This window comes from Drosophila serrata, unplaced genomic scaffold (genome assembly GCF_035046125.1).
Source record: "Drosophila serrata isolate PLE 108 unplaced genomic scaffold, ASM3504612v1 contig_240, whole genome shotgun sequence".
Lineage (NCBI taxonomy): Eukaryota > Metazoa > Arthropoda > Insecta > Diptera > Drosophilidae > Drosophila > Drosophila serrata.
The window spans coordinates 10,618,554-10,643,240 of NW_028257138.1; the positions used below are offsets into that span (position 1 = coordinate 10,618,554).

Here is a 24,687-nt window from a genome sequence, read left to right on the forward strand (position 1 = left end):
TCGTTCTGTGGCAATAAATCTCTTAGTGTTTCACCCTATAAGTATGCAGTAGAGTGTATAACAGAGCAGGGAGGATTCCAAGTGAATCAATCATAACGGTTAATGTTAATTCTAAGCCAAATCACGATGCAAATATACAAGGTGGTTCCATCTCTCTTTAGCCAGTCGTGTGTTTGCTATCTCTTCCTAGCTCGCACTCCTCTTAAAGAGAAGTGGGAGAGAGCTTAAAATGTTTACCGTTGATGGGGCCACCTTCTGAGGAGGCACCACGGGCCACCTGAGAATGGACACTCTCTGGTTCTCTCCTCTCCGGCGTATTTGCACGTCTCTCTCCCTCTCTTTGGGGTCCGTTCTCTTCACCGTTGTTCGATTTCATTCATGGCGCATGCTGATGATCTTTTTGGGATCCATCTGTTTCTCTGGCTCCCCAGTCTCTATTCTCTATTCCTACGTGCGCGCAACAAGACCTCTCGATAGGCACAAGGCAAAGCAAAGCAGAGAAGAGCCCGCTTCCCGCGCTTGCTGCTCACTAAAGTTAACTAATTCAATTTTGGCCAGACGTAAAATGACTCACGAGTCCTAGTTCGTTCGGTGCCTAGAATGACGGAGCCTTTACCAGGCAACAACAGTGCCGCCGCTCCAGTACGTTGCCCTGCCCCTCCTCTCTGTCTATAATAAGCACTCTTGGATCACCAGTTCTGTGATTTTATTCTCCTTGTGTTGTGTGCGTGAAAATCGTGTGACAGAAAATGTGAGGCGCTAAAAACGTTCTATTTATATTTTGCAGTAAAAGCCACAAGCGCTGGCCCCCCTAAGGAGATGCAAGTGTATAATATAATGTTTCTGCTTCTGTTGCGACGCCAAATTGCATTTGCGGTCATTACGCCGCAGCTCGATCCTTAGATCGCTCCACAATCTCTTTATTGACTCGAAAACTCCCCCCGCCGGCGGTGGGCCATCGGTCTGGTCCGCCCCCCACCCATTTCGGAACGCGGCGCCAGCCAGCGTTTTCCAATGATGCAAATCTCATTTATCCACATACTTAAAGTAATTTTCGTGCTCTCAACAATTGTCGCCGTCACAGGTAGGTCCATGTTCCTCTCATTCCCATTCTTATGCCAATTAATTCCACGTACCGATACGTCCAGGGTTGCTAGGCTTTCCAGCGGAAACCGATTTCTGGCTATTTGTGATTAAAAAGCTCCAAATTTGAATAAATAAAATAGTAAATAAAAAAAATATATTATGCATATTTTTAGAAAGTATTCCCAGACGTATCGATCTAGCCTAAATAGATATAAGTATAATTATTTCAGTCAGAAACTTGAAACCAAGTGAATTGTCTGAAAAAAATTAACATATACAAATATTAATTTAAAGTCCCTAAAATAAGCCTATTTTCGTTTTTTTTTTAGTGGTAAATCAAAGCGAAAAAGCTTATGAATGCTCAAAGTCTTATACATTTCGATTCGCTTTGTTAAAAGTAAATTAATTAAATATAAAATATTTCAAAAAATTCGTTTAAAAATTTTACTCAATTTTTAACCTAAAAAAAAACCAAAACAGATAATACAGGATACAACCGAACTGAAGCTTACGCATTTAAAGTTCAATTAAGATATATGTATTTTCAGTTCGAATTCATGATTCAATTTTAAAATGAAAGGGTATGCCAACTTCGGCCTTTCGAAGTTTGCTTTCTTTCTTGTTTATAACTCATTTCCTTATCCTAATCGTATACAGATTGTTGTTCGAGCCGGATTTTACTCCTTCGTGAGCACACGCTGAAAATTGTGCAGCATCAGCACGATTATCACATGCATGAGCATGCGCACGAGCTGCAGCAGAAGATCGAGGAGACTGCGGTCCAGATGCTCAACCAGTTGGAGCTGCAGCGTCACCAGCTGGAGGCCTCGGCCCAGGACGCGGCTGAAGAGTTGCGTCAGGATGCGGATACGGACAGAGAAACTGATCCTAATCCGGATCCAGACAATGAAAAACTGTACGCGAAGCCTGTTGAGGAGGCGACTGAGGCCGGGAATCTGGCACAGGAAGCAGATATCTTCGGATCCAGTACTGCAACCTGGTTGACCCAACGCAGCAGCGATCCGCCTGCTTTTTCCTCCTCCTCCTCCTCCTTCGAGACTGTGACCATGTCCACAACTGTTGCTACCGACACGGGAGACACTCCGCCCATTGACCAGAGCTCGTCCAATCCGCTTGACTCGAGCACACCCAGACCAGAGGACAAGGGAACTAACCGCACCAACGAGACCGAAGTTCAAATGCTGCCCTGCAGCGAGGAGTACAATGCTAGCTTTTGCTTGAACGGCGGCCACTGCTTCCGGCATCCGATGGTCAACAATACGGTCTTTCACTCCTGCATCTGTATCAACGATTACGATGGTGAGAGGTGTGCCTACAAGAGCTGGAATGGTAAGTAATGTTGTTACCTTCAATGGACTTAACTATACTATACTTTAATAAATTAAAATCAACTTTCGCAGGTGACTATGTCTACACACCGCCACCACTGCACAGGAAGGTCCGGATGGCGCAGATTGTCTTCTCGTTTCCGGTGCTGATCATGCTCTCGTCACTCTACGTATTCTTTGCGGCCGTCTTCATGCTCCGCAATGTGCCGGATTATAATCGCCGGAAGCAGCAACAATTGCAACACTTGCATAATCAACGTTTCTTTGTCAGATGTTAAGAGGTCCTTCTTCGGCCTAACGAAGAAGGAGCTCCTCTTCTTAGGGTTTAGATTTGGAAACAATTTTGGTTTCACACACACCTAAATATCGACATTTCTTTTTCATTTGATGGTAAATTCTTTGACCAAAATGTTGTATTTCTTTACGTTGCGCAGCGTAAAATTAAATGCTTTAATTTATTGAATACATTTAGTGTACTTGGTAGGATTTTCTATTTAGTTTTTGCAAAAAGACTCACAATTATATAGTATTTGCTCTTTTTTTTCTTGATCATTTCTTATAAGTTTCGTTTTCGTTTCGCTTTTGAAGCTTTCGTTGGAGCTTTTGTAGCTTGTTGTTTTTGTGGTAACATTTAGTTACGTTAAATTATAGCCATAACGAAATATTAAGAACGTACTTAGAATATAATCTCTTAGCGCTTACACCAAGTTACCAGGACAAATGGTTATTATAATTTCTTTTCTTTTTTTTGTAACACTCTGTTACACACACATCGTGTATATTGTTTAGAGAGAAAAACTATACTTTTTTGTACATGTATTAAAGTTGAGGAATATGGGACTCGAATCGACGGGACTATAAAACATTCAAAAACTGTGTTTCCTTTGGCATCTTCATCAATCTGTCTCTATATCTCTCTGTTTCCCCCTGGCTGGGTGGATATGAGTGAAGCACACGCTTGGTTTTGGGTTTTTTATATTTTATAATATATATTTTATCCAATATTTCGTCCAAAAATTCTTTACAAATTTCTTCGAACTTACAGTTAAATGTATAGTAGAAATTATTCAAAAAATTCTCATCAGTTTTTCATCAGCAGTTCATCGTATATATGATTTGTTGATTTCTTTTTTGTTTCGTTTCTATCAAAGATCATCAATATGAGAAATGGTATGTAATGCGCATGTGTGTTGGTTGTGTGGATGTGTGTGTATGTGTGTGAGTGTGTGTGGTGACGGGAACACTGTAACGGAGGGGGATTCCCCACCGTTCTCTGGAATTCAGAGCTACGCCACGGCTTCGTGGATGGATGGATAGATGGTGTGGATCGTGTGGATGTTGCTTTTGCTCGCGAGTTGTATGTATATCATCTTGGATTAGGGATATGAAGTTCGTACAAAAATTATTTAAAATATGTAAATGTTAAAAAATGTATTTTTTACTTGTTTTTTTTGTTTTTCGTTTTCTTGTTTTTGTTGTTGTTTTTATATATCTCGTTTATCTTGTAATTGTTTTTTTACGTTGCGTTCTTTTGTTTGTTTCTTGTTGTTTTGTTTTTAATAATATGTAATATTATATATAATAATTATGAGTAGGATTATTCGCATGTAACGGGCAGTTGCTGTTCCTGTGTTGTAACATCTGCCGCGGCATTCTTCTCCTTCAGATCCTTGGCGAGATCCACCTGTGGATAAAGATTAAAGACATATTAATATACAATAAAACTAAGCAAACAGTTTCTTGAGTGTAGTATGCAAAAGGAATGGAGCAACTGAAAGCACAACAACAACAATTAGGAAAATAAATAATCCAAAAATTAAGGACGCGACAAAAATAAAACAATCCAAAAATGTTATTATGCCAAAAAAGTAATGTAAATGTAATTAAATAATATTAAGCGATTTGTGGTGTAGTGAATGGTGTGTGGTGAACATTTAGGTACAGTTGTTGTGTAGTTTTATGGTCTTTAATTGGATTTTTTTTTAGTGAGAGCGCAAGAGTTACGGCAGCCATACAGGTATACATTATTTTTTTGTTAGAACAGAGCGTTAAGATGGTTTCGTGTTTGTTTCGTTTTGTGTGCGTGTTGTGTTGTGTTGTGTGTAAGTGGTGTTCGGGATGATTTAGCGTGTGTTTTTGTGTATGGATTTGTGTTTGTTGTTGTTGTTTGTTAATTTACACCAAAATGCAGTCGCTTATCCTCTCGGAGAGTTTAGTAGTAGTAGAACGTACATCATTCGCATATTATACATCACCAAAATAGAGTCTCATGCAATTGATCCTCAGCAAATCTATCACTCAAGATCAAAAATACAAAACGAACTACGGAATTAACTACAAAAAGAGCGCACAACAACTGATGCAACACACACGCACACACACACACACACACGCACAGTGGAGGAGTTGAGAAAGCAGGAGAAGCACACCCCCAGGACAAGACCAAATCCCATGCCCCACCCACACCAAGTGGAGAGCGGCAGATGCAATACAATGGCAACAGTTGTGTGTGGTTGGTTGGCTTGTCGAGGTGTTTATTGTTGAGGATGATGGTGCAGACTCACTGCCAGTTGATATTATTCACCTTGTTGCTGCTCTCGCCCGCCAGCGCTTCCGTGGAACTCACATCCAAATCGGTCAGCAGCTCTCCTTCGCCCGCCTTGATGATCGGTTCCGCCAGATGTTCGCTAATGATGTTTCCGACTACGTCGCTTTCGGTTTCGTTCTCGTTCTCGCTATGCGTATCCTCGATATTGGTTTCCTGCTTTTGCTCCTCCTCCTTCTTCTCTTCTTCTGGTTTGGTTTCTTCCTTATCCTCAACGATGTCTACCACTTCTTTATCAACTTGCGTCTGTTCATCTTGAATCTGTTCTTCAGTGAAGCTCTTTGTTTCCTCGCTGGCAACTTCTTCTTGAACCGCAATAGTTTCCTCATCAACGACAGGAGCAACTGCTATATCCTCAACGTCCGCGGGATCAATGGGAGCAGAGACTATGACAGATTCCTCCGCATCGCTTGAGGAGGGAACAACTGCTGAAATTGGCTCTTCGAACGCAGCCTGAGTGGTAGGTGCATCTTCATTGCCAACATTCAAAGTAATTTCCTCTACAACTGTGAAGATGGTTTCTTGCGGCGCTTCAGGGATGGACTCCTTCTCCACCTCTTCTTCGATCAGTTTCTCCTTCTCAGTAACAATTTCGGCCGCCTGCTGTGTGATCTCAGCCACAATACTAATGGCTTGCTGCTCAATCTCGTCGCGCTGCTCTTCATTATTTGACTTGACTGGTTCCTGGTCCTCGATAACATCTTCTTCGGAGAGAACAAAGGCGGAGACACGGGATGGTGGCGGGGATTTGGGCAATGGAGGTGGACTGCTGCTCCTAATCTCCACAGGCTCAGGAAGTTCGGCTACATTCTCTGTTTCAATATGGGGTACAACATCTAGTTCGGCTACAGACTCGGGCTCGGCTAGGGCAACGGCAACAGGGACAGTGGAAACAGGGACCTCGACTTCGGCCTCGGACACGGAAGGAACCACCACAAAGCCCTCAGCCTCGGTCTCGGTCTCGGCCTCCGTTTCAGCTTCAACCTCGCTGCTAACCGCTTGAATGATCGCCGCCACAACTTCCTCCTCCGCTTGGCTGCTGCTGCTGGTGACGGTGGTGGTCTCTGGTGCCTGCGTTTGGGAGGTGGGAAGGATCGTGTTTGTTGTTTTGGTTAGGATTGTTTGGGTCTGAACTAACTCTGCGGCTGCTGCAACGGTCGCTTCTGTCTTGGTGCTTGTGCATGTTCTTTCTGTTAATTCTGTTGTTGTTATTGTTCTGTGTGCAGTGTTCTCTGTGATTTCGGTTGTTGTTGTTGTATTTACAGTGTAGTTTTTGCTGGTGCTGTCTGTACTTGTGTGCTTTACCTCAATTTGCTGTCCCTTTTCGGCCTCAACGGCGACGGGAGTGGGTGGTGGCGTGGCAGTGCCATTGGTGCCATTCTGATGCGGCTGCTCGTCATCAACGTTGCTTGGAATGTTGTCAGCTGCTGGTGGTGCTGTCTCGGCCACTGGGGATTCGGCCAATCCATTGCTAGATCCATTAGTAAGCGCCTCTCCATCAGCGGCTCCATGTCCATTGGTCACCACAACCTTCTCCTGCTCTGGCTGCTGAATCTCCTTAACGGCAACGACTTCTTCGGTGGCAGTGACAGTGGCTTCCTCAACGGGCTTGGGCTGTGCCGCTTCCTCAACTGGAGCTGGTGCTGGCACAGGCGCCGCCTTCTCAGCTTCACCATTAGCCTGTTTCTCCTGCTCACTCGCAGAACCATTCTCAGCTGGTTTAACCTCCTCCTTGGCAGCCGTCGTGCTGGTAGCTGCGCTGGCAGTCTAAAACAGAGAATAACCATTATATTATGTATCAATTTCATTAATTATATATCGCAGAATAATTACCTCGGCTGGCTTTTCGGCCTCACCGTTCGTGGTGGCCGCTGGCTCGGCTGGAGCAGCAGCATCCGCAGCCGGAGCAGCGGCTGCCTCGGCCGCCGTGGGCGACGTTGTGGCAGAGGTGGGTGATACAGCTTCCTCTGACTTAGCCGGCTTCTGTTTGTCCTTCTTGCCAAAGGAGATGCTGCGGAAGGACCACTTCTTTTTTACCTTGTCCTTCTTAGACTTGGACTTGATGCTCTCATCGGCAAGCGGAGTGATATCCTCGCCAGCCGCCGCCTCCTTGGGGGAGCCCTCCTCGCCCTTCGATGTCTCAGCTGCTGCAGCAGCATCGCCACCACCCTCAGCGGCTGCAGCATTCTTTTCGGTGGTCAGATCTTTGTCGTTTTCAGAGTTCTCCTCGGTTTCCTTTTTCTGTTTTGGGTAAATATAAAATATTAGGTTTTCAAAAAAAAAAACCGTGAATTCATTACTAGACTTACCTCTCCTGCAGCTCCCGCTGCTACTTCTCCATCTGCACCACCCTCTTTCGGTGTGGGCGCATCTCCATTCACCGCCGCTGGTGCTTCTGCCTTTTGATCAACATCGATCTTCTCCACCTTGCCGGCCACCTCATCGGTCTCTGCCACCTTCTTGGGGTCGGTGGTGATGTCAATTGAACGCTTGCTCTGAGTTTTACCCATTTTATTTTTCTGCTGATCCTCTTTTGTTGGTCGCTAGTGTAATCTGCAAGTGTAAGGTAGTGACAATGCTTTGTTTAGTTAAATGCAGGAAGGAATGGCACAAGTGCAAAACGACGCAGTAATATATTTTTAGCATGCGTATTTCCTATTTTTGCATTTGACATTTTCACTTAGTCACACGATCTTTCAATTCCCACAAGACCTCATTACTAAATTAGCCATCTTATTAGGAAGGAAATTATTAAAGTTTAAACTTATTCTATGTTGTTTTTAAAGGGTTTATAAATGAGTTATTTCGTGACATTATGAAGCAGGGCTTGCAGGTTTCCCAGGACTAAGTGGACTGGCCTGATTCATTAATAAACTATTAGAAGGGTTACTAATCTTGAAACAGATTTAAGAATATACACAAAAATACAGCAAAATCCATAGAATGGAAAGAATATTTTTATCCAGTAGCATGAATAAAGACTCCTTATAGATCTTTATCTTTTATTAATTCTAGAAAACACTAACTAGCGTCGTCTCCGATTACCCAGTGAGCACTGTGACTACCAAAACCCACAAGCCAGGCGGTGGCAATAATCACTTACGGTTCCAGGCGCCTCCCATGAATCATCGACACTTGAACGTCGTTTCTGTTCTGTTCATTTTTTTACTGGGAAGTTGTTCATATATGTACATATATGAAACAACGAAACAGACACCGCACCGCTCAACTAAGGAGAAATGTAAAATGGGGCTGGGCTGCCCTTAGCGTGCATGCAATGCGTCATTTTGAAGAAAATCGAATTACACACAACATTTTTTGCAAACCGAATGAAACAGAAACCGTAGCAAAGAGCGGGAATTTCGAGGAGGTGAGAGGTGAGGTGAGAGTTTGAGTTGCACAAAAAGTTTTTGCATTTTTTAGGGGTTGTAAATGATGGCAAGGATGTGTGTGTGTGTGGCTTTAATTGCCGGTTTACGCTAGGCAGCTAAAAAATGGCGGCAACACACACACACACACACAGCATACATACAACAAACAAGGGCTGAAAAGCAGCTGTTCCAAAATGCTTTATCTAAACCCGGTGAATCAACAGCCTCCCATTGCCCCCTACATATATCTAGTATCACCCACACACGCACTATGGGCACGTGGTGCGTGCTCTTGCCATCTGTGCACCCGAGTCTTCTCCGGGAATCCATCAGTGAGTCATCATTACCTCCAATTTATTGTAGCTGACCAGATATGTATATACAAAGCTAGCATAGGGAATGAGTCAAAGCCTGGACAGGAAGCAATGCATTGATGGAAATTTAAAAGCTGATATATTGGCGATTCATAGAAGTCTTTTGAATCATAGTGATTACAGGGTTATCTTTTTGATAATTGAGTAATACGATTCATATAAATGATAACGAAATACTTATAGCAGGAAAATGAAAGTGATTGCTATTTTAGGTAATATATCATTGCTCAAGTAATCACTGGTCTTTTTAATATCCTAACAAAGACCTGTCGTTAAATGGATATAATTTTCAATCCATTAGATAAAAGGAAGTATTCATATTTTTGTCAGAAGCTTGAAACAAAGGGAAGTAGTCATTTCCGACCCTATAAATTCTTGATCGGCATCAATAGCCGAATCGATCTAGCCATGAACGGAGAAAATTTGATTTTTTTCAAAAGGTTGAAACTTTTATAAAATTTTCAAAAATTTTTTAAAATTTAAATTTCTTTAAATTTTAAATTAAGTATGCAAATTGGTTAACCCAATAAAAACTAACATAGGAAAGCTTACAAATTTGAATGTGTTTTTTGGCTGAGGCATGCGTTTCTTAAACTTTGAAATTGGTCGAAAAAACTGTAATTTAAAAATATCGAAATAAGCTAAGGTATGCTCGATTTCCGATAAGATTCTATACGGTGATTTATATTTTAAATTATATATTATTACTCAACCTTGTGTCAATATCTTTTCATTCCTAACCAATAAATTGTCGACCTAAATATAAAAAGAATGACGCACACACCCCATAAAATAAACATTAATCAATAACGCCCTTAAATAATACAAATTTTCACCTTAAAAGCTGTATACCTTTATATAGAATTACAAATCAAAAAATAAACCCATTATATATAATTATATCTCGACCTAAAACTGGAGAATTACGCGAACACACACTCCCTGTTAATGAAATATAAACAAAACCGCCCTAAAACGATAAGGTTTCCAATTAGAAATAAAAGCTTTAAGTTTTTGCACTGAACTCTCACACAGAACACACTCACACACACACACGTACACCAACGGTCTCGTGCACACACACTCGGCCCAAGTAATATCAATTTAAATACGTAACGAGACAAGACATCGGGTTTCAAGACGCTCGAGAGGTCAACGAACTCCTTGCCGGCAATTAATACAACACCATTTTCATTCCATTCCATAAAATACAATACAATACCGGGTAAATGAAGCTCTTCTTTGGTTATGTACTTCGATCGGAGTGATAACGGAGATGCTTGCCGCCAAAGTGAAAGAGACTATTAATTCCTGGCCTATCCAAAAATAACAAAAAAAAAAAAACTGGATGAGTAATTGCCGAAATATGCCGGCTCAACCCTCGTAAGCGTGTGTAAGTGTGCTGGCAAGCGTAATAACATAAAAGCGTAAGTAAACTGGCGCGCATGACGCATCAAGGAAAAAGGACATCGTGAGAGCCAAAGAGAGGAAGAGAAAGGAATAGAGAGAGCGTGTTAGAGAGGAAGAGAAAGGAGGAGAGAGCCCGTGTTAGAGAGGAGGGTTGCCGGCACTCGGCAAAGTACAACTTTAACAACAATAACATTAACGGGTCTCGGTCGCTGGTCAATGCAAGTTGGTAGCCATGGCGACCTAGCAACAACAGATGTCGCTCTTGCTCTCTCTTTAGTTCTCCCCTTTTACCACCCTCCTCCCACTCCTCCTCCTTCTCCTCCCCCTACTATTTACCGTTGCTGTGGGACGTGCGAAAATAATTGAGTGCGGTCCAAAATTGCATATGGATGCGGCACGAACTTCCCCCCTCAACTTTAAACTTTATTGCTTAAATTACCATAACCTCAATGGTCTTGGCTTCCCCCCAAAGTCGAAACAGTTTAATTTTAACAGCATTGCATTATGGAATATAATTAATTATAATTGTGGTATAATTACTTAGGTTTTATTGCGGAAGCTAGGAGCTTTTCCATGAAAAGAAATCGTTGGAAATTAGTTTTTTCTGCCCAAGATGGAATATACATATGTATATGACTTAAATTAAATTATAATACCCTGAAAGGGTATAAAATAGACGTTTCTCTACAAAGACAAGAGATCGACAGTATCTTTGTTTCCCAAATTGAATGAAAGAGAGAGAGAGGCTCAATGCAATGTGGTTCGTACAATCGAAATTTGTAATCTATGAAAATTACTTAATGGACGACAACGACGACAGTTTTCGGGGCCTTTGTGTCTTGCCTTTTTTATTAGTTTAATTCAATTTGGACACGACTTTTGACATGTGCGCCCGCCGCTTTCACACGCATTCCCCTCATTGACGCCCTCCCCTCCCCACCACATCCCCTCTGGATTCCCTTGCAATTGGTTTGGTTGCTGGTTGGACAAAGGAAGGCGGCAGAGCTTGGCGGCAGAGCAGAGCGCACAAAACAGCAGCCGCAGTCTATAAATAAAAGCGCATTTATCAACAATGGAGTGGTGTTCGGAAAAAGAAGCAGCAGCAGCTACACCAATAACAACAACAGTGTCGCTTCACAACACAAAGAGGCGGCGCTGCCCTGGGAGGAGTGTGTGAGCTTCAATTCATTCCCCCCCCCCCCACCGCTCTGCTGCCACCCATCAATTTTGACACTTCAAGCTGTTGTGTATCACTTTGCTGCTCCCTCCCAGAAGAGATGTCGAAAAAAACAACAAAACAAACAAGCTAAATCACTCAAGTTTTTAAAGTGCAAGCTGCAAGGAGAAAAGTAACCCAAAAAACCTAAGGCTACCCAAAAAATAAATCTATAAACAAATGAAAATACCCAGCTTCTGTCTTTTATAGAATGTTTAGCAATCAATTAAATAGGATAAAGGATTTTTATAATCAGCTATTAATAAGCTAGGATTTTAGCTAAAGTTTTAGGATCTTGTCTATAAAACTAGCTAAATATATATCTCTTTCTCTGAAGCTCTCCACCTAACAGAGAGACCCTCTCCTCCTTTCAGAGAGAGAGATGGAGATGAGACGCTTTGATACGTAAATTAAATTGATTGTGCTGGAATGTGCCGGCTGAATGACTGTCCAAATGTCTGAATGTCTAGCCGGCCGGTCAAACATTAATTTCTCTATATGTGTGTGTGTGTGTTCGTTTGCTTGTTAAAGCGCAGGCGCAGAGCATTCCATTTCATACGACTTGTATCCATCTCGATTCCAATTTCCCATTCCCATTCCCATTCCAATCCCACCAAGATCGGTGGCAGTGGCATGTCCATATACATTGTTGTGCAATTAAAATTGAAAAGTTTCACCATTTTGCAGTTGCAGGGACAACGGAGAGACAGAGTGCATGCGCACCGAGTCTCAATTGAACTTTTATAAACTAATCAAGGCGGGATCGTTAATGGCATCGCTCACACGTCCATCTGACGTCCAAGCATCCAACTATCCATTCCATCCATCTAGAAAGCCATCCTCTCCTCGCAATTGAGTGGAAAGTTTTCCTCAATCAGGCTCAAGTGTGCGTAAGTACGAGTGGGAGAACAATAAGACGATGGACGACGGACGACGGAGGAATAAGAAAGCAGAGTGCACTTCTCTTTGCTGCTCTGCTCTGTTGTTGTCCGGCTGATAAGCCACGCCTAAACCCGCAATCAGACGCTGCAGTTGGCTTTATTGAGGGTATATATGTATGTACATATGTGTATGTGTGCACATTGTGCAGCCGGCAGTCGCAGTCCACATTAATTGTCATCAAGAAACATTCTTTTTATGGAGCCCCCACGCAAAAATAAAACCCCTGGGATGCAACGTTCCTTCTATACAATCTTATGGGCAATCGCAAACCAAAATAAATAAAGGGTCTAAATAAACCAAAATAAATAAATGAATAAAATTGCAAAAAACTAACTGACCATTTTGATTGTTTCCTTTTTTTAACCCACTCACAATAAAAACTTTTCTAATAATAATCTTACTGTAATAGTAACTATATAGAATATAGTATAATATATTGTATGTACTATAATATACCGTAAGAGAAATTTCGAAGAAAAAAGATGCGTAATATTAGACTGATTAATCATTAATACATTCCCCCTTTAAATAAACCTCTACAGAAAATGCCAGACAGGAGAGTCAGATTTCCAGGTCATTATTTTAATCACCTAATCAGTTCAATATGTAAATCAATCCCATAAAATTCTAAAAATACTATTACTCATACAAATTCAGACGAAATAAATAGCTTTAGCATGCTGCTAATCAAATTAACAATCTATTAAGTCGCAAATTCTAATCAAGCTAAAAATAATGCCCAATAGAGTACTCAGCATGTAACCAAGTCATGACTAACTCTAGTGGTTTCCTAAATACCGTTTAAATTTAGAGAAATCCACCACAAAAAAAAGAACCTTTGAAGAAATCTAAGCGAAGAGAACAAAATGAGGAAGGAGAAGAAACATGTCTCAAGTGACCACCGGATATAATTGTTGTTGCTATGTGTGTGCCATGTGAAAATGATACGATATGTAAAATGAATGCATTCCATAATTAGTAGCCAGCGTACCCACACACTGGCACACGCACATTCTCGATGGTTGACAAGACCCAAAGAAAGAGAAAATATTTTTTTCAATTATCATTTCCGGTCAATTCCGGACAAGCCGACCCAAACAACCATTGTCCATCTATACAATTCAATCCCCTTTCATATGGATACACTCACATGGCCAAAAATAAAGAGAGATTCATTGTTAACGGTACATATAGAACCTTGTATATATCACCATATCATAAAGTGTTAATATAACGACAATGATAATACTAGAAGAGGAAATCATGTTATTTTCGTCAAGGAGAAAGACTGTATAGCATGGGGAGGGGCCAACAGGAACAAGCTTACCCAATTGATAAATGCAATTGTGGGAAACAAAGAACGTATCCGTATCAGCAAGTGATTCAGAGGAATGTCGTTGGTTCTTCACCCGATCAGCCAGAAATAATAGTGGGTGCCTGCTGCTACGTGAGAGTGAGTGTTTTAATTAAACCTACATATATATGTATTCTCCATGGCAAGTACTAAGCATGTTTGGGCGGACGCTGATCTTACAGATATTCGGTTGATCTTGGCCAAACATTACCTGCCCCACAAAAAAGTGGCAGTCGCTGCAGAAAATACAGTGTACATAAGACGTGCCTCAGTCTAGTTTTTTCTTACTGCCTGACAGCAGATGTGTGTAGATACAGCACAGATACCGGCTTATCTAGCCGGTTTTTATCATATCTTCAAGATACTCGAGTACTTGGCAAACCAACACACATAGATATGAGTATGTACGAGTGGTCTAGTGTATGGGGCATCGATCGTAAAATTAGACGCACTTGAAATGAACTTCTTCCTCTTGGCCTGCCATTCAAAAACTATCAAAACAGACACAAGACGAACACGAAGACGATGAAGAACCACACACATGTATAAAATATAATGAGGCCCAAAACGCATAAAATCATCAGCAAGAATCGTTAAATTTTATGAGCTCGTTGAGAACGTCCAATATGTCTTTGTATGTGCGTATTTGTATTTACATTTATGTACGAATATCTGTGTTATGCCAACTTCTTTTAGCAAGGCGCAAATTCTCAAATGGCAAATGCCTGCCTGTGTGTGTGTATTTGTGTAGTACTAGCACTCGAAAATATTTCAACAATGTGTAGTAATGCCAAGTTCCATACGCAACAATTTGGTTTCTACCAGTCAGCATAGGTATACTATAACATATTTCATTCTTTACTTGAAGATTTTATCTTAAATCAGCCACACTGCATGCCCATCGATGCTTTTAACAATTTAGCTAAAGAGAAAGATTTAGTTTTGAAAATCAGCAAAGACCCGCCTTATCGTGACAGCGTTTAAATTAAAAGATAAATGTGTTTTAGCTTTTCTAAGTGAAAGACTTATCTAATCGTGACAATTTCTCGTTTAAGATAACAATGAAAGATTGGTGAAGATGGTCACAAAATTAGGAATGAGATAAGCTCTGTGTAAGTATATATTCTGTCTGCATTTCCGACTTTCTGTTTGTTTTTAAAAGACCTATTAATGAGAGATATTTTCAAATCAGAAAAATCTTAAACTTCTTAAGATTAACAGTTAAAAGTTAATACAATACTTCAGAGCTGATTTAAATAACTGCCCTAAACTGAGGTAATCTCTACGAATTTCAATTTTCCCATTGCTAACCAACACATCATACCCTGGGAACACAACGCTTAAGGGGCATCAAAGAGCGCGCGCACTTAAATCAAACTCTCCAAGCTGTGGGCCGGCGTTGAAAATAATTACAATAAATATTTAAATATTCAAAGCTTGGGCTTCCTTTTCCCCCCATATGCTAGAAGGGGACAGAAGGCGAAATAGGGGAGAGCGAATAAGTGCCAATAAATTTGTCGCCAGCCCACGCATGTTCTTCCTTCTCCTCCTCCTCCTCTTCGTCTTCTCTTTTCTCGCCTTCTTCTTGGCTCAGTTGAAAAAGGATAAAACGAACACAAAGTAAAACAGCAACAAGAACAACAAACAGCAGGAGCAAGAAGCAAGAGCACTAAACCAGTTCTTGTAGTCCAACTCTCTCTTTCTCTCTGACTCTCTGGGCTGACTCTCTCCATCGTTGCGGTTAATTAAAACTGGGAGAGAGGCGTGCGACAGTTGTAAGTTGTGTATTAAAAAGTAGTAAGAACAACAAGTAAGGTAGCGTGGCCAATTAGTCGGTCGCCTTTGGAATTAGCATTTGTTTTCAGCAAACGAGGAGCGTGGAGTTGTGAGCTATTGAGTGCTATTCTGATTAGAAATTCACAGTGGATACTTTGGAGTGTGGCTGCGGTAAGCGCGGCTCTTTTATACATTATTCATTAGACTTCGATGACTCCTCTCTCCTTTCTAGCTTTTTCCTCCATTTCCGGTACTTACTCTTTCTGCCAGCCGCGGGTGGTCGTGGTCCCTCTTTGTTGTCCTCTCTTAACTGAGTGACACTTAACGAAGTGTGAATATCTGGTAAGAGTAATTTAACCGTTTAGCACTCGCGCCTCGATCGATTACTTTGATTTTATTTTGTTTTGCCTTCTGTAGGATGGAGTGATAATCCCCGACGAACCGTTAAAGTCAAGCGAACAAACAACAGTGACTGAGAGAGAGTGGCTCGATCAATTCAATGGCAGCAGAAACTTCTCTCGCAGCTGGCGCAGGCAGAAGCAGTGACTGCGACTGCGACGGCGACGTCAGCCGGAAGCAGAGGAGTCAGAAGCAGAAGCAGAAGCCGAACCCGGAGCAGGGAATGAAGCAAAGAAATGCGGGCGGGCAAAGACATTACACACACATGCACACACAGTCACCGCCATCATCATCATCATCATCAGCTACCGATAAAGGCGTGCTCCTGCCTGGCTCTCCTCCTCATCTTCAGCTCCATGCCTTAGTCAATAACAAACTAATGAGCCTTGGCGGCGTCGATGCGTATGCTTTATTGCTTTATTTTGCTGCCATTCACACAATGACCCCACATGCAACAGCAACAGAAACAGAAACAGAAGCAGAAGCAGCGGGGGGAATAAACAATATGCACACATAATGCACAAACACATGCACGGGGGGACAAAGAAAGAAAGAATGAAAGAAGGCGTGAAGAATCACCGAAATATTTAGCCCCGCTTTTATGGTGTAATATTGAACGGATTTCTTGTATTGTTATTTAATTATCGCCCTTGGATGGGAAAGTAATTGTGCACCAAAGACTCTGCCATATATAGCGGTACTTGTAATGCCACCAATCTACGCCACTCCAATTCAAGATAAATCGCTGCTGTGGTCCCGAGGTTAATGGAACTCTGCTCCTTCTAATAGATGCAGTTCTCATAAAAAAAATGGATTCAACTTGCCCTTCAGTTGGAAAATACTTCCACGGATTTATAGGCAGTTAATTTCTATAATTAATTAGACTTGCTCCGATGCAAATTGTGTAAAATGGTTATATTAATAATTAAAGAGGAATCTAGTTTGATACCAATTATTAACAAGAAAGTATGGAATTTGGTTAGGATTAAGAAGCATGTTATGGATTTTTAAATTGTATATCCTTTGAAAGGTCAAAAGGGTCTTCTTGGTTGCCTTGCAAGCCCTCGAATGATATTATAATATCCGCTAAAGTAATTTATTTCCACAATATAGAATGCTATCTGGGCTAATAGAATTTTCAGTGTACAAAGGTAAAAAATAAACATTTCACAGACCAAGGTTTAGTGACCATTCCAATAGATATAAAATATATTCAACTCAGACACCGCTTTAGTTTTCATAAAACCAAAAAAATACCAATTTTCAACACTCAAATATTTTCTAAATTCGTAATCAATACGATAAACTGATAGCAACATTGTAAAGTCTCTTTTGAGTGTGATCACTGTACCTGCGGACGCCTCACAAAGACATGGGAACAAATTGAGGCATTGATAAGCACAGAGCAAAGCAGCAGCAGCAAAGGCAGGCGGCTGAGAAGAAAAACAGAAAACCGCAACGACGAAATTGAACGCTGCCAGAAGAAGCTTTAAATTTAAATAAAATTCTCCAGCGGATGGGGACGGGGTGCTGTGATGTGTTATTGTTATATATTGTATTGCAAAAAGATCAGATCGGATCGGATCGGATTGGAGATGGCAAATCGGAGATCGGTTTGCCGCTTATCATCAATTCAATTTGTTTATTTTTGCTGCTTCACTACTGCGATTGATTTTTTTGTTCTGTGGACGATACCATTCCGCATATTTTTCTATTTGCCACATTTCTGTTGATTTGGCATTAATACAATGCCCATTCGGCATGCCAAATGCCTCGTAAAACAATAGCACAAATAATGTGCACACCAGCAATTATGTTTGTGTGTTTGCCTGAACCAAATTCCTGGGCCAATAAGTGGCTTCAAGTGGTCGAGGGAATGTGAAATTGGGGCCTGCTCTCTTCTCTTCCAGCGAGTTTCAATTTTAAAAAGGAAAACACAACGCGTACGGGGAAAATCTGCTCAATCTGTGGAGCATTTTCCTCAACATCTTCCGCACAGATGTTTGCATATTAAACGAGAAATTCACCCGCTTTTCCCCGCTGACGTGTTTTGTATATACAATATCATCATCATCATCATCGGTGACAAGGGGCTTTTCAACACTCTGGCTTACTGAACGCTCGGTTCCCCAATTGAGCTTCGGACTTTGAGCCCACATGTGTTCCACCACAACAACAAAATACAAATGCTGTGCCAGACCTCCTTTTTCGACTTTAAATCCCGTTACCGCTTCCGTTTCTATACCCCAAAAGTCACACGATATCTTCGAAGACCATGCGATTTAGTTTCATTCTGGGATATAGACCCAGGCATCTATCGGATTTCAAATAATAACTGCTATAAGAAAATATTTATTCCATTAAGGAGTAGTTTTTATCAACATTGATGAGGTCTAATAGTTATTATTAGAATTAAAGCCGAACTTTCAGCCAAGTATTTTATGGATTTATTTTATAAAGTTAGTATAACATTTCTTTGGTTCAGATCTTATCCTCCGAAAGAATCTTTAATTATTTTGTGTATTTTAATGCAATTTTTAACAATAAATGAGTCATAATTTAAATACTCTCAGGGTTTCTGACTAATCCCTATTCTCTATATATGTTCTATAAATATAAGCGCAAACTTTAAGGCCAATTGTGGGATCGAGCTTTGCAAGTTAACCGCAATTCGCACTTGGCAATAATTCACAACCCTCTACGGCACAATGCAATGTTTATTTGCGTTTAAGCAAACGTTGACGAAATTCACCAATAGTGACAACAACGACAAAGGCATTATATATTCGTCCTCAGTGAGCGGCAAGCAAATATGTACCCGTAATCCGAGTCGACTTCAAGGGAAGCCCGCCTTTGCCTTTAAAGAATTCTCAAGATACATTCAAAACTGCCATATCGCATTCAACTACTCCCCTAAAATAAATAAATTGTTTACCTAATCGGATTGATTGAAAATATGACAGAAAAGTTCAATCTGAAAGGAATTTTGTGTATGGTGTATGGTTCTATAAAAATACATGGAATTTGATGATGATTCTGGTTACAATTTTTCTTTAAATATTATAATATACCAAGCATTATTTACAATTTAAGGATACATCTTTTATGTATTCATTGTGGAAATTATTCTCACACTGCCTTATAAGGTTTTTTTTTTTTAAATCAAATGGTGGCCTTCGCTCTTAAGGACCTTGTGAGTTCTGTCCTTTCCAGGTACAAAGTTAATGTAATAATAAAACCCCTTAGCTAAATTGCAGCGACAATCAAAAATCTTCTCCTCTCTGCCTCTGCTTCTTGCTTTCCACCCACTCCGACTGTGAAGGACCCACACACATGCAAGCGCCACGACATACACACGCACTCGCACAATCACCGATGGGACTGGGCTGCAAGTACATACCCATACAAAGGCATGTAGGCGACGACGCCAGTTAGGGCGGTGGCTGTCTCCCCGTCTGCGATTGAGCGATTGAACGATTGAGTGACTGGCGAACTGGCAAGCGGACGCTGCAAAAAATGCGACGCAATTTTTCGTAACAAAAGTGTAGGGAACAACAACAAAAACAGAAAAGACGATCCTCGCCAGCGATAATCTCTCTGCCAGTGGAATCGGGAACGCAAAAAGGGGAGGGGAAGCAACCAGGCAGATGCACATAAACAACAGCACTAGTATTTGGTTCATGGGTGTGCGTAGGACACAGTGAGCCCTCGCCGCATTGCACCTTGCCCAAGGATGTCAGGCCGAGAAACATGTTGGCAAGTGTATCGGGGCTTACAATGCAAACAAAGAAGAGACAACGACTATGATGAAGTCAAGGCGAAGCGAAGCGACGGCACAAAGCGCACACAGGACTGACGAAGAACAGGAGGCAGGAGACACGCAAAGACAGACAGAGAGAGACAAAGAGAGTGTATGCGAGAGCGGGCGGCTGAGCTGGAGAGAACGAGGCGAGCCAAACGGATACAAAGCCACACCGGCATGGTGTTGTCTCTGCCGGCGGCGCTGCCTGCGCTGCTGCTGCGGACGCCGACGTGGTGGCAACGCCGACGCATTGAAGGCGGCACACCCAAAAATTGTGAAATTCGGCAAATATGCCGGCTAAGGCGGGTGTACGCTAAATACTTAAACAAAGAAGGCTCTGAGTTAGTAATTTTTATACACTTTGAGGATCACTCTGCTTCTCTTTTGTCCCTGTGCCCTCGTCTTTCTCCGCTCACGCATACAAAGCCGACGAGCATGGCGTCCTTTTTCCTGCTTGCCTGTGTGCGTTGGCGGCGGCGGCGTCCACCGCACTTGTACTTAAATCCTGCATTTATCACATTTGTTAAGCCCAGCCACTAAACCTCTCTCAGCATCCCAGCTTCCTTTTCCATTTAAGTTTAGACACAATTCCTTCCTTGAAACAGACGCGAAGTACAGAGCGGGTATAGAGAATTTCAAAAGTAGCACCACTCACGCACACACACACACTCACACAAAGGCACAGACACAAGCAGTCTGCTTGGCTTGGCTTTATTTCATTTTAGTTTTTAAATGTACGTCTGCATTGTTCGCCCATCTTATGACATAGAGTGCAATTTACCTGGCTCGATTTTGTTCGGTTTAAAAACACACGCACTTGGCTCTTTCTTTGCTTTGCGATTCTTTGCGATACACTGCCAGTAGCTCTTTTGCCTTTCCGTTTCGGTTTCTCGTTCTTGTTGCGCGCATAAAAAATGTCCGCTCGGGGTGTGACCGCTTGTATTGCGGCAAAAATACCCTAAAAACAACCTTTGGGATTATGCGTCAAAAAATGCTGGGCACACTGCCAAGCAAAACACATTTGGCGCTGCCGTATTTTCCATAGAACGTTCGATTAATACGTTTTTACCAATTCCACGTTCCTTGCAAAAGTGCAAACCCTTGGATATGAGTGCAGTTTCATCTGACACAGGGTCAACTTTGAAATCTACTGGGCAAATATATTTGGATACTCCAAAAATGGTTTGTGGCGCGCTCAAAAATCCCTTAATAACGCCTTGTGCTGCCAGAGTTATCGATAAATTTTCCGTGTGGTATATTTCAGTGTTTCCGCTCTGGTCACACCTCAGAATAAGAAGTAGAAAAATAAAATGAGTTGATGAATGCATAGTTCCGCAGAAAAAGTGTTAAAAGTTATGTTTTAAGTGAAATTACCAATTGAAAGTTGTTGAAAAGGCACGACTATGGATGTGCAACTGCCGTTATGTAAGTGGTGGCCGCGAACAGTGCAATTAACTACTTTTTACGGCCGAGTAAAGCCCATTGCGCCTCCAGTTTTAAACAATCTTGTGCTTGTTTTGTTATTTTCTAGTGTAAATAACAGTGTCTCTACATTATAAAATAAGAACAAGAGCACAAGCATATGTCCTGAGGCGAAGACAGTGGTCAGGAAAACGACAGGTGAGGATTGAGCCAGAATCAGTGTGTGGATAGCAGCTGCTTTGGGCGCTGCCAGTGGGCGGTGTTCTTATCGGCCTGCTTAGGCTCCCCATGCTCCCCACTGCGATAAGAGCGAGGCGGATCTGCCCGTCCAGGTAGGTATTGCACACTTAGACACACTTCTCAATGTGGATTATAGCACAGTCATTTCAGGGAGCACTCAGACTCGGACTCGGCAACATGGGCTGCATCACCAGCACCAGCAAGCTGAACGAGCTGCGCGGCCATGAGAATGTGTTTCGCGTGCGGGTGGCCCATCTGCAGCCCACTCCTGGCACTCCCGTCATTCGCAGTGGCTACCTGGAGCTGACGCCGCGTGAACTAATCTTCCAGACGCCCGGCTGCGAGCCGATTGTGTGGGCCCTACAGCATTTGCGCCGATATGGCTTAAATGGCGACCTCTTCTCCTTCGAGGCGGGTCGCAGGTGCATGTCCGGGCCTGGTATCTACACCTTCCGAGTGCACAATGCCGAGGAGCTGTATCCCATGTTTCAGCGCTACATCAACGCCGTCAACACGGATGCCTTTGCGCAAGTGGAGCGCGAGCGGGTAAACTCCGCCCATTCGGTGTCCGTGATGATGGGCGGCGGCCGATCGGAGGGTAATCCGCAGGGCAACAACTACCTGGAGCCGGCTCCCCTAATGAGTCGCCAACTGGGCAGCTCTCACAGTGAGTCCTCCAGCGCCAGTGCCTCGATGCCGCTGCCACTTAACGATGCACCGCTTGATGATTGTCCGCCCAACCTGCTGTCCCCTCTACTAATGCCCAACTCCTGTGCGGATCAGCCGTTACGTGTTCTGCAGGAGTGCTGCAAGGATGCACAGTCAGCTATGGATCTGCTAGCCACTCCGCCGTCGGGTAATCGATTAAGCATGCGAAGGCGCACATTGGACTTGCCGCCACAGGAGTCTGCCCCGCCACCGGCCCCTGTATTGAGTCCTTCCAACAACGAAGCCATTCACATGTACGCCAATGTGGACGCACTGATCTTCGATCTGAGCAACGAACGCTGCTACGAGAACGTGAGTCGATTGGAGCTGCCGCTGCCGCCGCCGCGGGAACCGGTCGTCGCCAGTCAAGAACCGGCCACGCCCACTAGTTTGGCTGGAAGCAGTGGCGTGAACTACATCGTCCTGGATTTGGATCAACCTAAAAGTCCTGCTGCCCCGGCTGGCTCTCCCAAAGCGACGTTTAATGGTTTCGGGAGCGGACTCTCGCTGGTCTCCACGCCCGCACCACCTGCGACAGCACCCGTTACCCCGGAGGCTAGTGCTGTGCTCGAGGTGCCACCACCTCCGCCCATTCAATCTAAAAGCCTGAGCAGTGTGAGCGCCTTGGCTGGTACTGAGGCCGCAGAATCGCCGGCGAACAAGAAAGTCGAATCGACCGGAACACAGGGCTACTCCACCATTGACTTTATACGCACCTACGCCCTGAACAAGTCATCGACAGAGATGCCGGATCTGGTAACGCATCGTCAGCATCCGGCGCACGACGAAGAGCTGCGGATCACCAGACACAGCAAGTGCATAAGGAAGGCATACTCGATCAGTGAGTGAGGGTAAGAAGCACATCGAATTTACGAAAAGTGTAAAGGTGTGACAGCGCCTGTGAATGTAGTTCTGATATATCAAGAGAAGTGAGGAAAAACCTAGGTTGTAGTCTTCCCTTTTCATAAGCTAAAGGCAGTCTGAAAGTGTATAGATCTTGAGTCTTTGTAAAGATTTAAAGAAGGCAATGTCTTGACAATTGAACTTTCCAAAAGGTCTTTTTCATTTTGATTTCCAAAGAAGCTTAACTTGACCTTAGACATAAATGCAAATCCACCAAAGAAAGGTTTAAATATTTTTACATATATGGAGATACACTCAGAGAATTTACCATAATGAAGTGGGAGCAAGAAAAATGATATATACGTTAAGATATCATTTATAAACGAAAAAATGAAAAACTGAGGAGCTAATAAGATTTCTCATGTATGTTCTAGGTATCCCAGTTTCATACGCCCTTAGGAATTCCAGAATTGCAGTAAAGTTTCTACTAAATGAGGCATAGAACTGCTTGTTTTTATAATGTTTCACCTATAGTTTGAAGAATACGTAACATTTGGATTAATTTCCAAATTTCGTCTTGAGCACAACGAATTTACTGCAATCGAGATGGCAAAGGGTGGTATGAGGATAATTGAGGTGAAGTGGGACTAGAAGAGTGATTTTAATGCCAAATTTATGTTTTGTTTTTTTTTCCAAAAGGGCCAAAACAATAAACACATGAAATAATAACAATAATATGTAGTCATGTTGCTTAAGTAGCCAGTAAAGCAGAAATAGCACAGCCAAAAAACCCAAATATGACATGGAATACGTACTTAATTAGTTCTTAATTTAAGCATGTGGACATATAGTTATAGTTATACTTTGTATACTTGCCAGCGGCTGTTTAGAGCTAGTCAGTTTTTGGATTATTGTGCTAATTAATAATAGTGAGCAACACGAATGGCTTTTAACATTATTGCAGTGTATAAGCTTAGGTCCTAAGTACCAATATATACATCACCTGCATACATTTAAGCATTATTTATGTAGATTTGTTGTCGGCAAACGTGCTTTGAAATAGTATTTTGTTGCCATTAAAAAAAAAAGGGAAATTGAAAACAATGTTAGAAAGCATCGAGTTGCATTGTCCGCTGTGAGGTTCTAATTTTTTATAGTATATATTATATATCCCTAAATTGTTATTAAAGTTGTTGGGAATTGTATACACAGCGATGGCCACAAGGAGCTTTTGTCAGATAAACATAACGTGAGTGAGTATGTGAAGCGAAGTTTGCTTACATTTACATACATAAACGAAATTATTGTTAGTGTCTAAGACGAAAATATGTGCAATAAAGCTCAAAACGAAATCGTGAAGAGTGAGTTTTAATGCGGGTATGTGATTATAACATGAGTCTGAAACCAGGAAACTTTTATAAATTATGTACAAGCTCACGTAAATTTATTCTTTATTAGATAAATATGTTTTTCAACTTAAATTTTAATGAATTAAATTTACATTATTTTTATTTAATTAAAAGAGATTGGAGAATTCTCCATGACAATCTTAAAAAACCATAAAACCTTCTTAGCTTCCGATTTAAATTAAGAAAACTTCAAACCGGAATGTACAAGAATGTACTTAATTATAGAAATGCACCCCGCGATGAAGATCTTCAGTGCGTCATTGTCCGTCATCAGTGGTGATAAGAGGAATGTAATCGGTGAATCCAGCATCGGAGTCTTCCATTGTCCGCTCATTCCGCTCACTTAGTGATTCTCTCTATCTCTATCTCTTAATCTCCGAG

At 42.0% G+C, this 24,687-nt stretch overlaps 3 protein-coding genes across 15 annotated transcripts; 2 read left to right on the forward strand and 1 right to left on the reverse strand.

The window, feature by feature from the left end:
* Positions 1 to 396: 396 nt before the first annotated feature.
* Positions 397 to 3,308, forward strand: grk (gurken). Of its 2 annotated transcripts, none has more exons than XM_020952194.2 (4): positions 397 to 642; positions 788 to 1,084; positions 1,744 to 2,436; positions 2,508 to 3,308. In XM_020952194.2, the coding sequence occupies exons 2-4, from the start codon at positions 1,015 to 1,017 to the stop codon at positions 2,711 to 2,713; spliced, it is 969 nt and encodes a 322-aa protein (XP_020807853.2). In that variant the 5' UTR covers positions 397 to 642; positions 788 to 1,014; the 3' UTR covers positions 2,714 to 3,308. The 2 variants fall into 2 exon arrangements, with proteins under 2 accessions (XP_020807853.2, XP_086687520.1); XM_086831394.1 differs by having other exon boundaries at positions 430 to 724.
* Positions 3,309 to 3,397: 89 nt separating this feature from the next.
* Positions 3,398 to 20,654, reverse strand: Akap200 (A kinase anchor protein 200). 10 transcript variants are annotated; one of them, XM_020952185.2, is made up of 6 exons: positions 20,466 to 20,654; positions 7,350 to 7,593; positions 6,874 to 7,281; positions 6,346 to 6,807; positions 5,020 to 6,111; positions 3,398 to 4,119 (listed from the first exon to the last, which is right to left on the reverse strand). In XM_020952185.2, the coding sequence occupies exons 2-6, from the start codon at positions 7,548 to 7,550 to the stop codon at positions 4,033 to 4,035; spliced, it is 2,250 nt and encodes a 749-aa protein (XP_020807844.2). In that variant the 5' UTR covers positions 7,551 to 7,593; positions 20,466 to 20,654; the 3' UTR covers positions 3,398 to 4,032. The 10 variants fall into 10 exon arrangements, with proteins under 10 accessions (XP_020807844.2, XP_086687511.1, XP_086687512.1 ...); XM_086831385.1 differs by having other exon boundaries at positions 15,742 to 20,472; XM_086831386.1 differs by lacking the exon at positions 20,466 to 20,654 and adding an exon at positions 8,144 to 8,395.
* LOC110183852 (uncharacterized) lies at positions 20,404 to 24,665 on the forward strand. Of its 3 annotated transcripts, XM_020952205.2 has the most exons (5): positions 20,404 to 20,866; positions 20,949 to 21,109; positions 21,216 to 21,438; positions 21,497 to 22,905; positions 24,532 to 24,665. In XM_020952205.2, the coding sequence occupies exon 4, from the start codon at positions 21,524 to 21,526 to the stop codon at positions 22,901 to 22,903; it is 1,380 nt and encodes a 459-aa protein (XP_020807864.2). In that variant the 5' UTR covers positions 20,404 to 20,866; positions 20,949 to 21,109; positions 21,216 to 21,438; positions 21,497 to 21,523; the 3' UTR covers positions 22,904 to 22,905; positions 24,532 to 24,665. The 3 variants fall into 3 exon arrangements, with proteins under 3 accessions (XP_020807864.2, XP_020807861.2, XP_086687517.1); XM_086831391.1 differs by lacking the exon at positions 20,404 to 20,866 and having other exon boundaries at positions 20,937 to 21,109; positions 24,472 to 24,605; XM_020952202.2 differs by lacking the exons at positions 20,404 to 20,866; positions 24,532 to 24,665 and having other exon boundaries at positions 20,896 to 21,109; positions 21,497 to 24,256.
* The last annotated feature ends 22 nt before the right edge of the window (positions 24,666 to 24,687 follow it).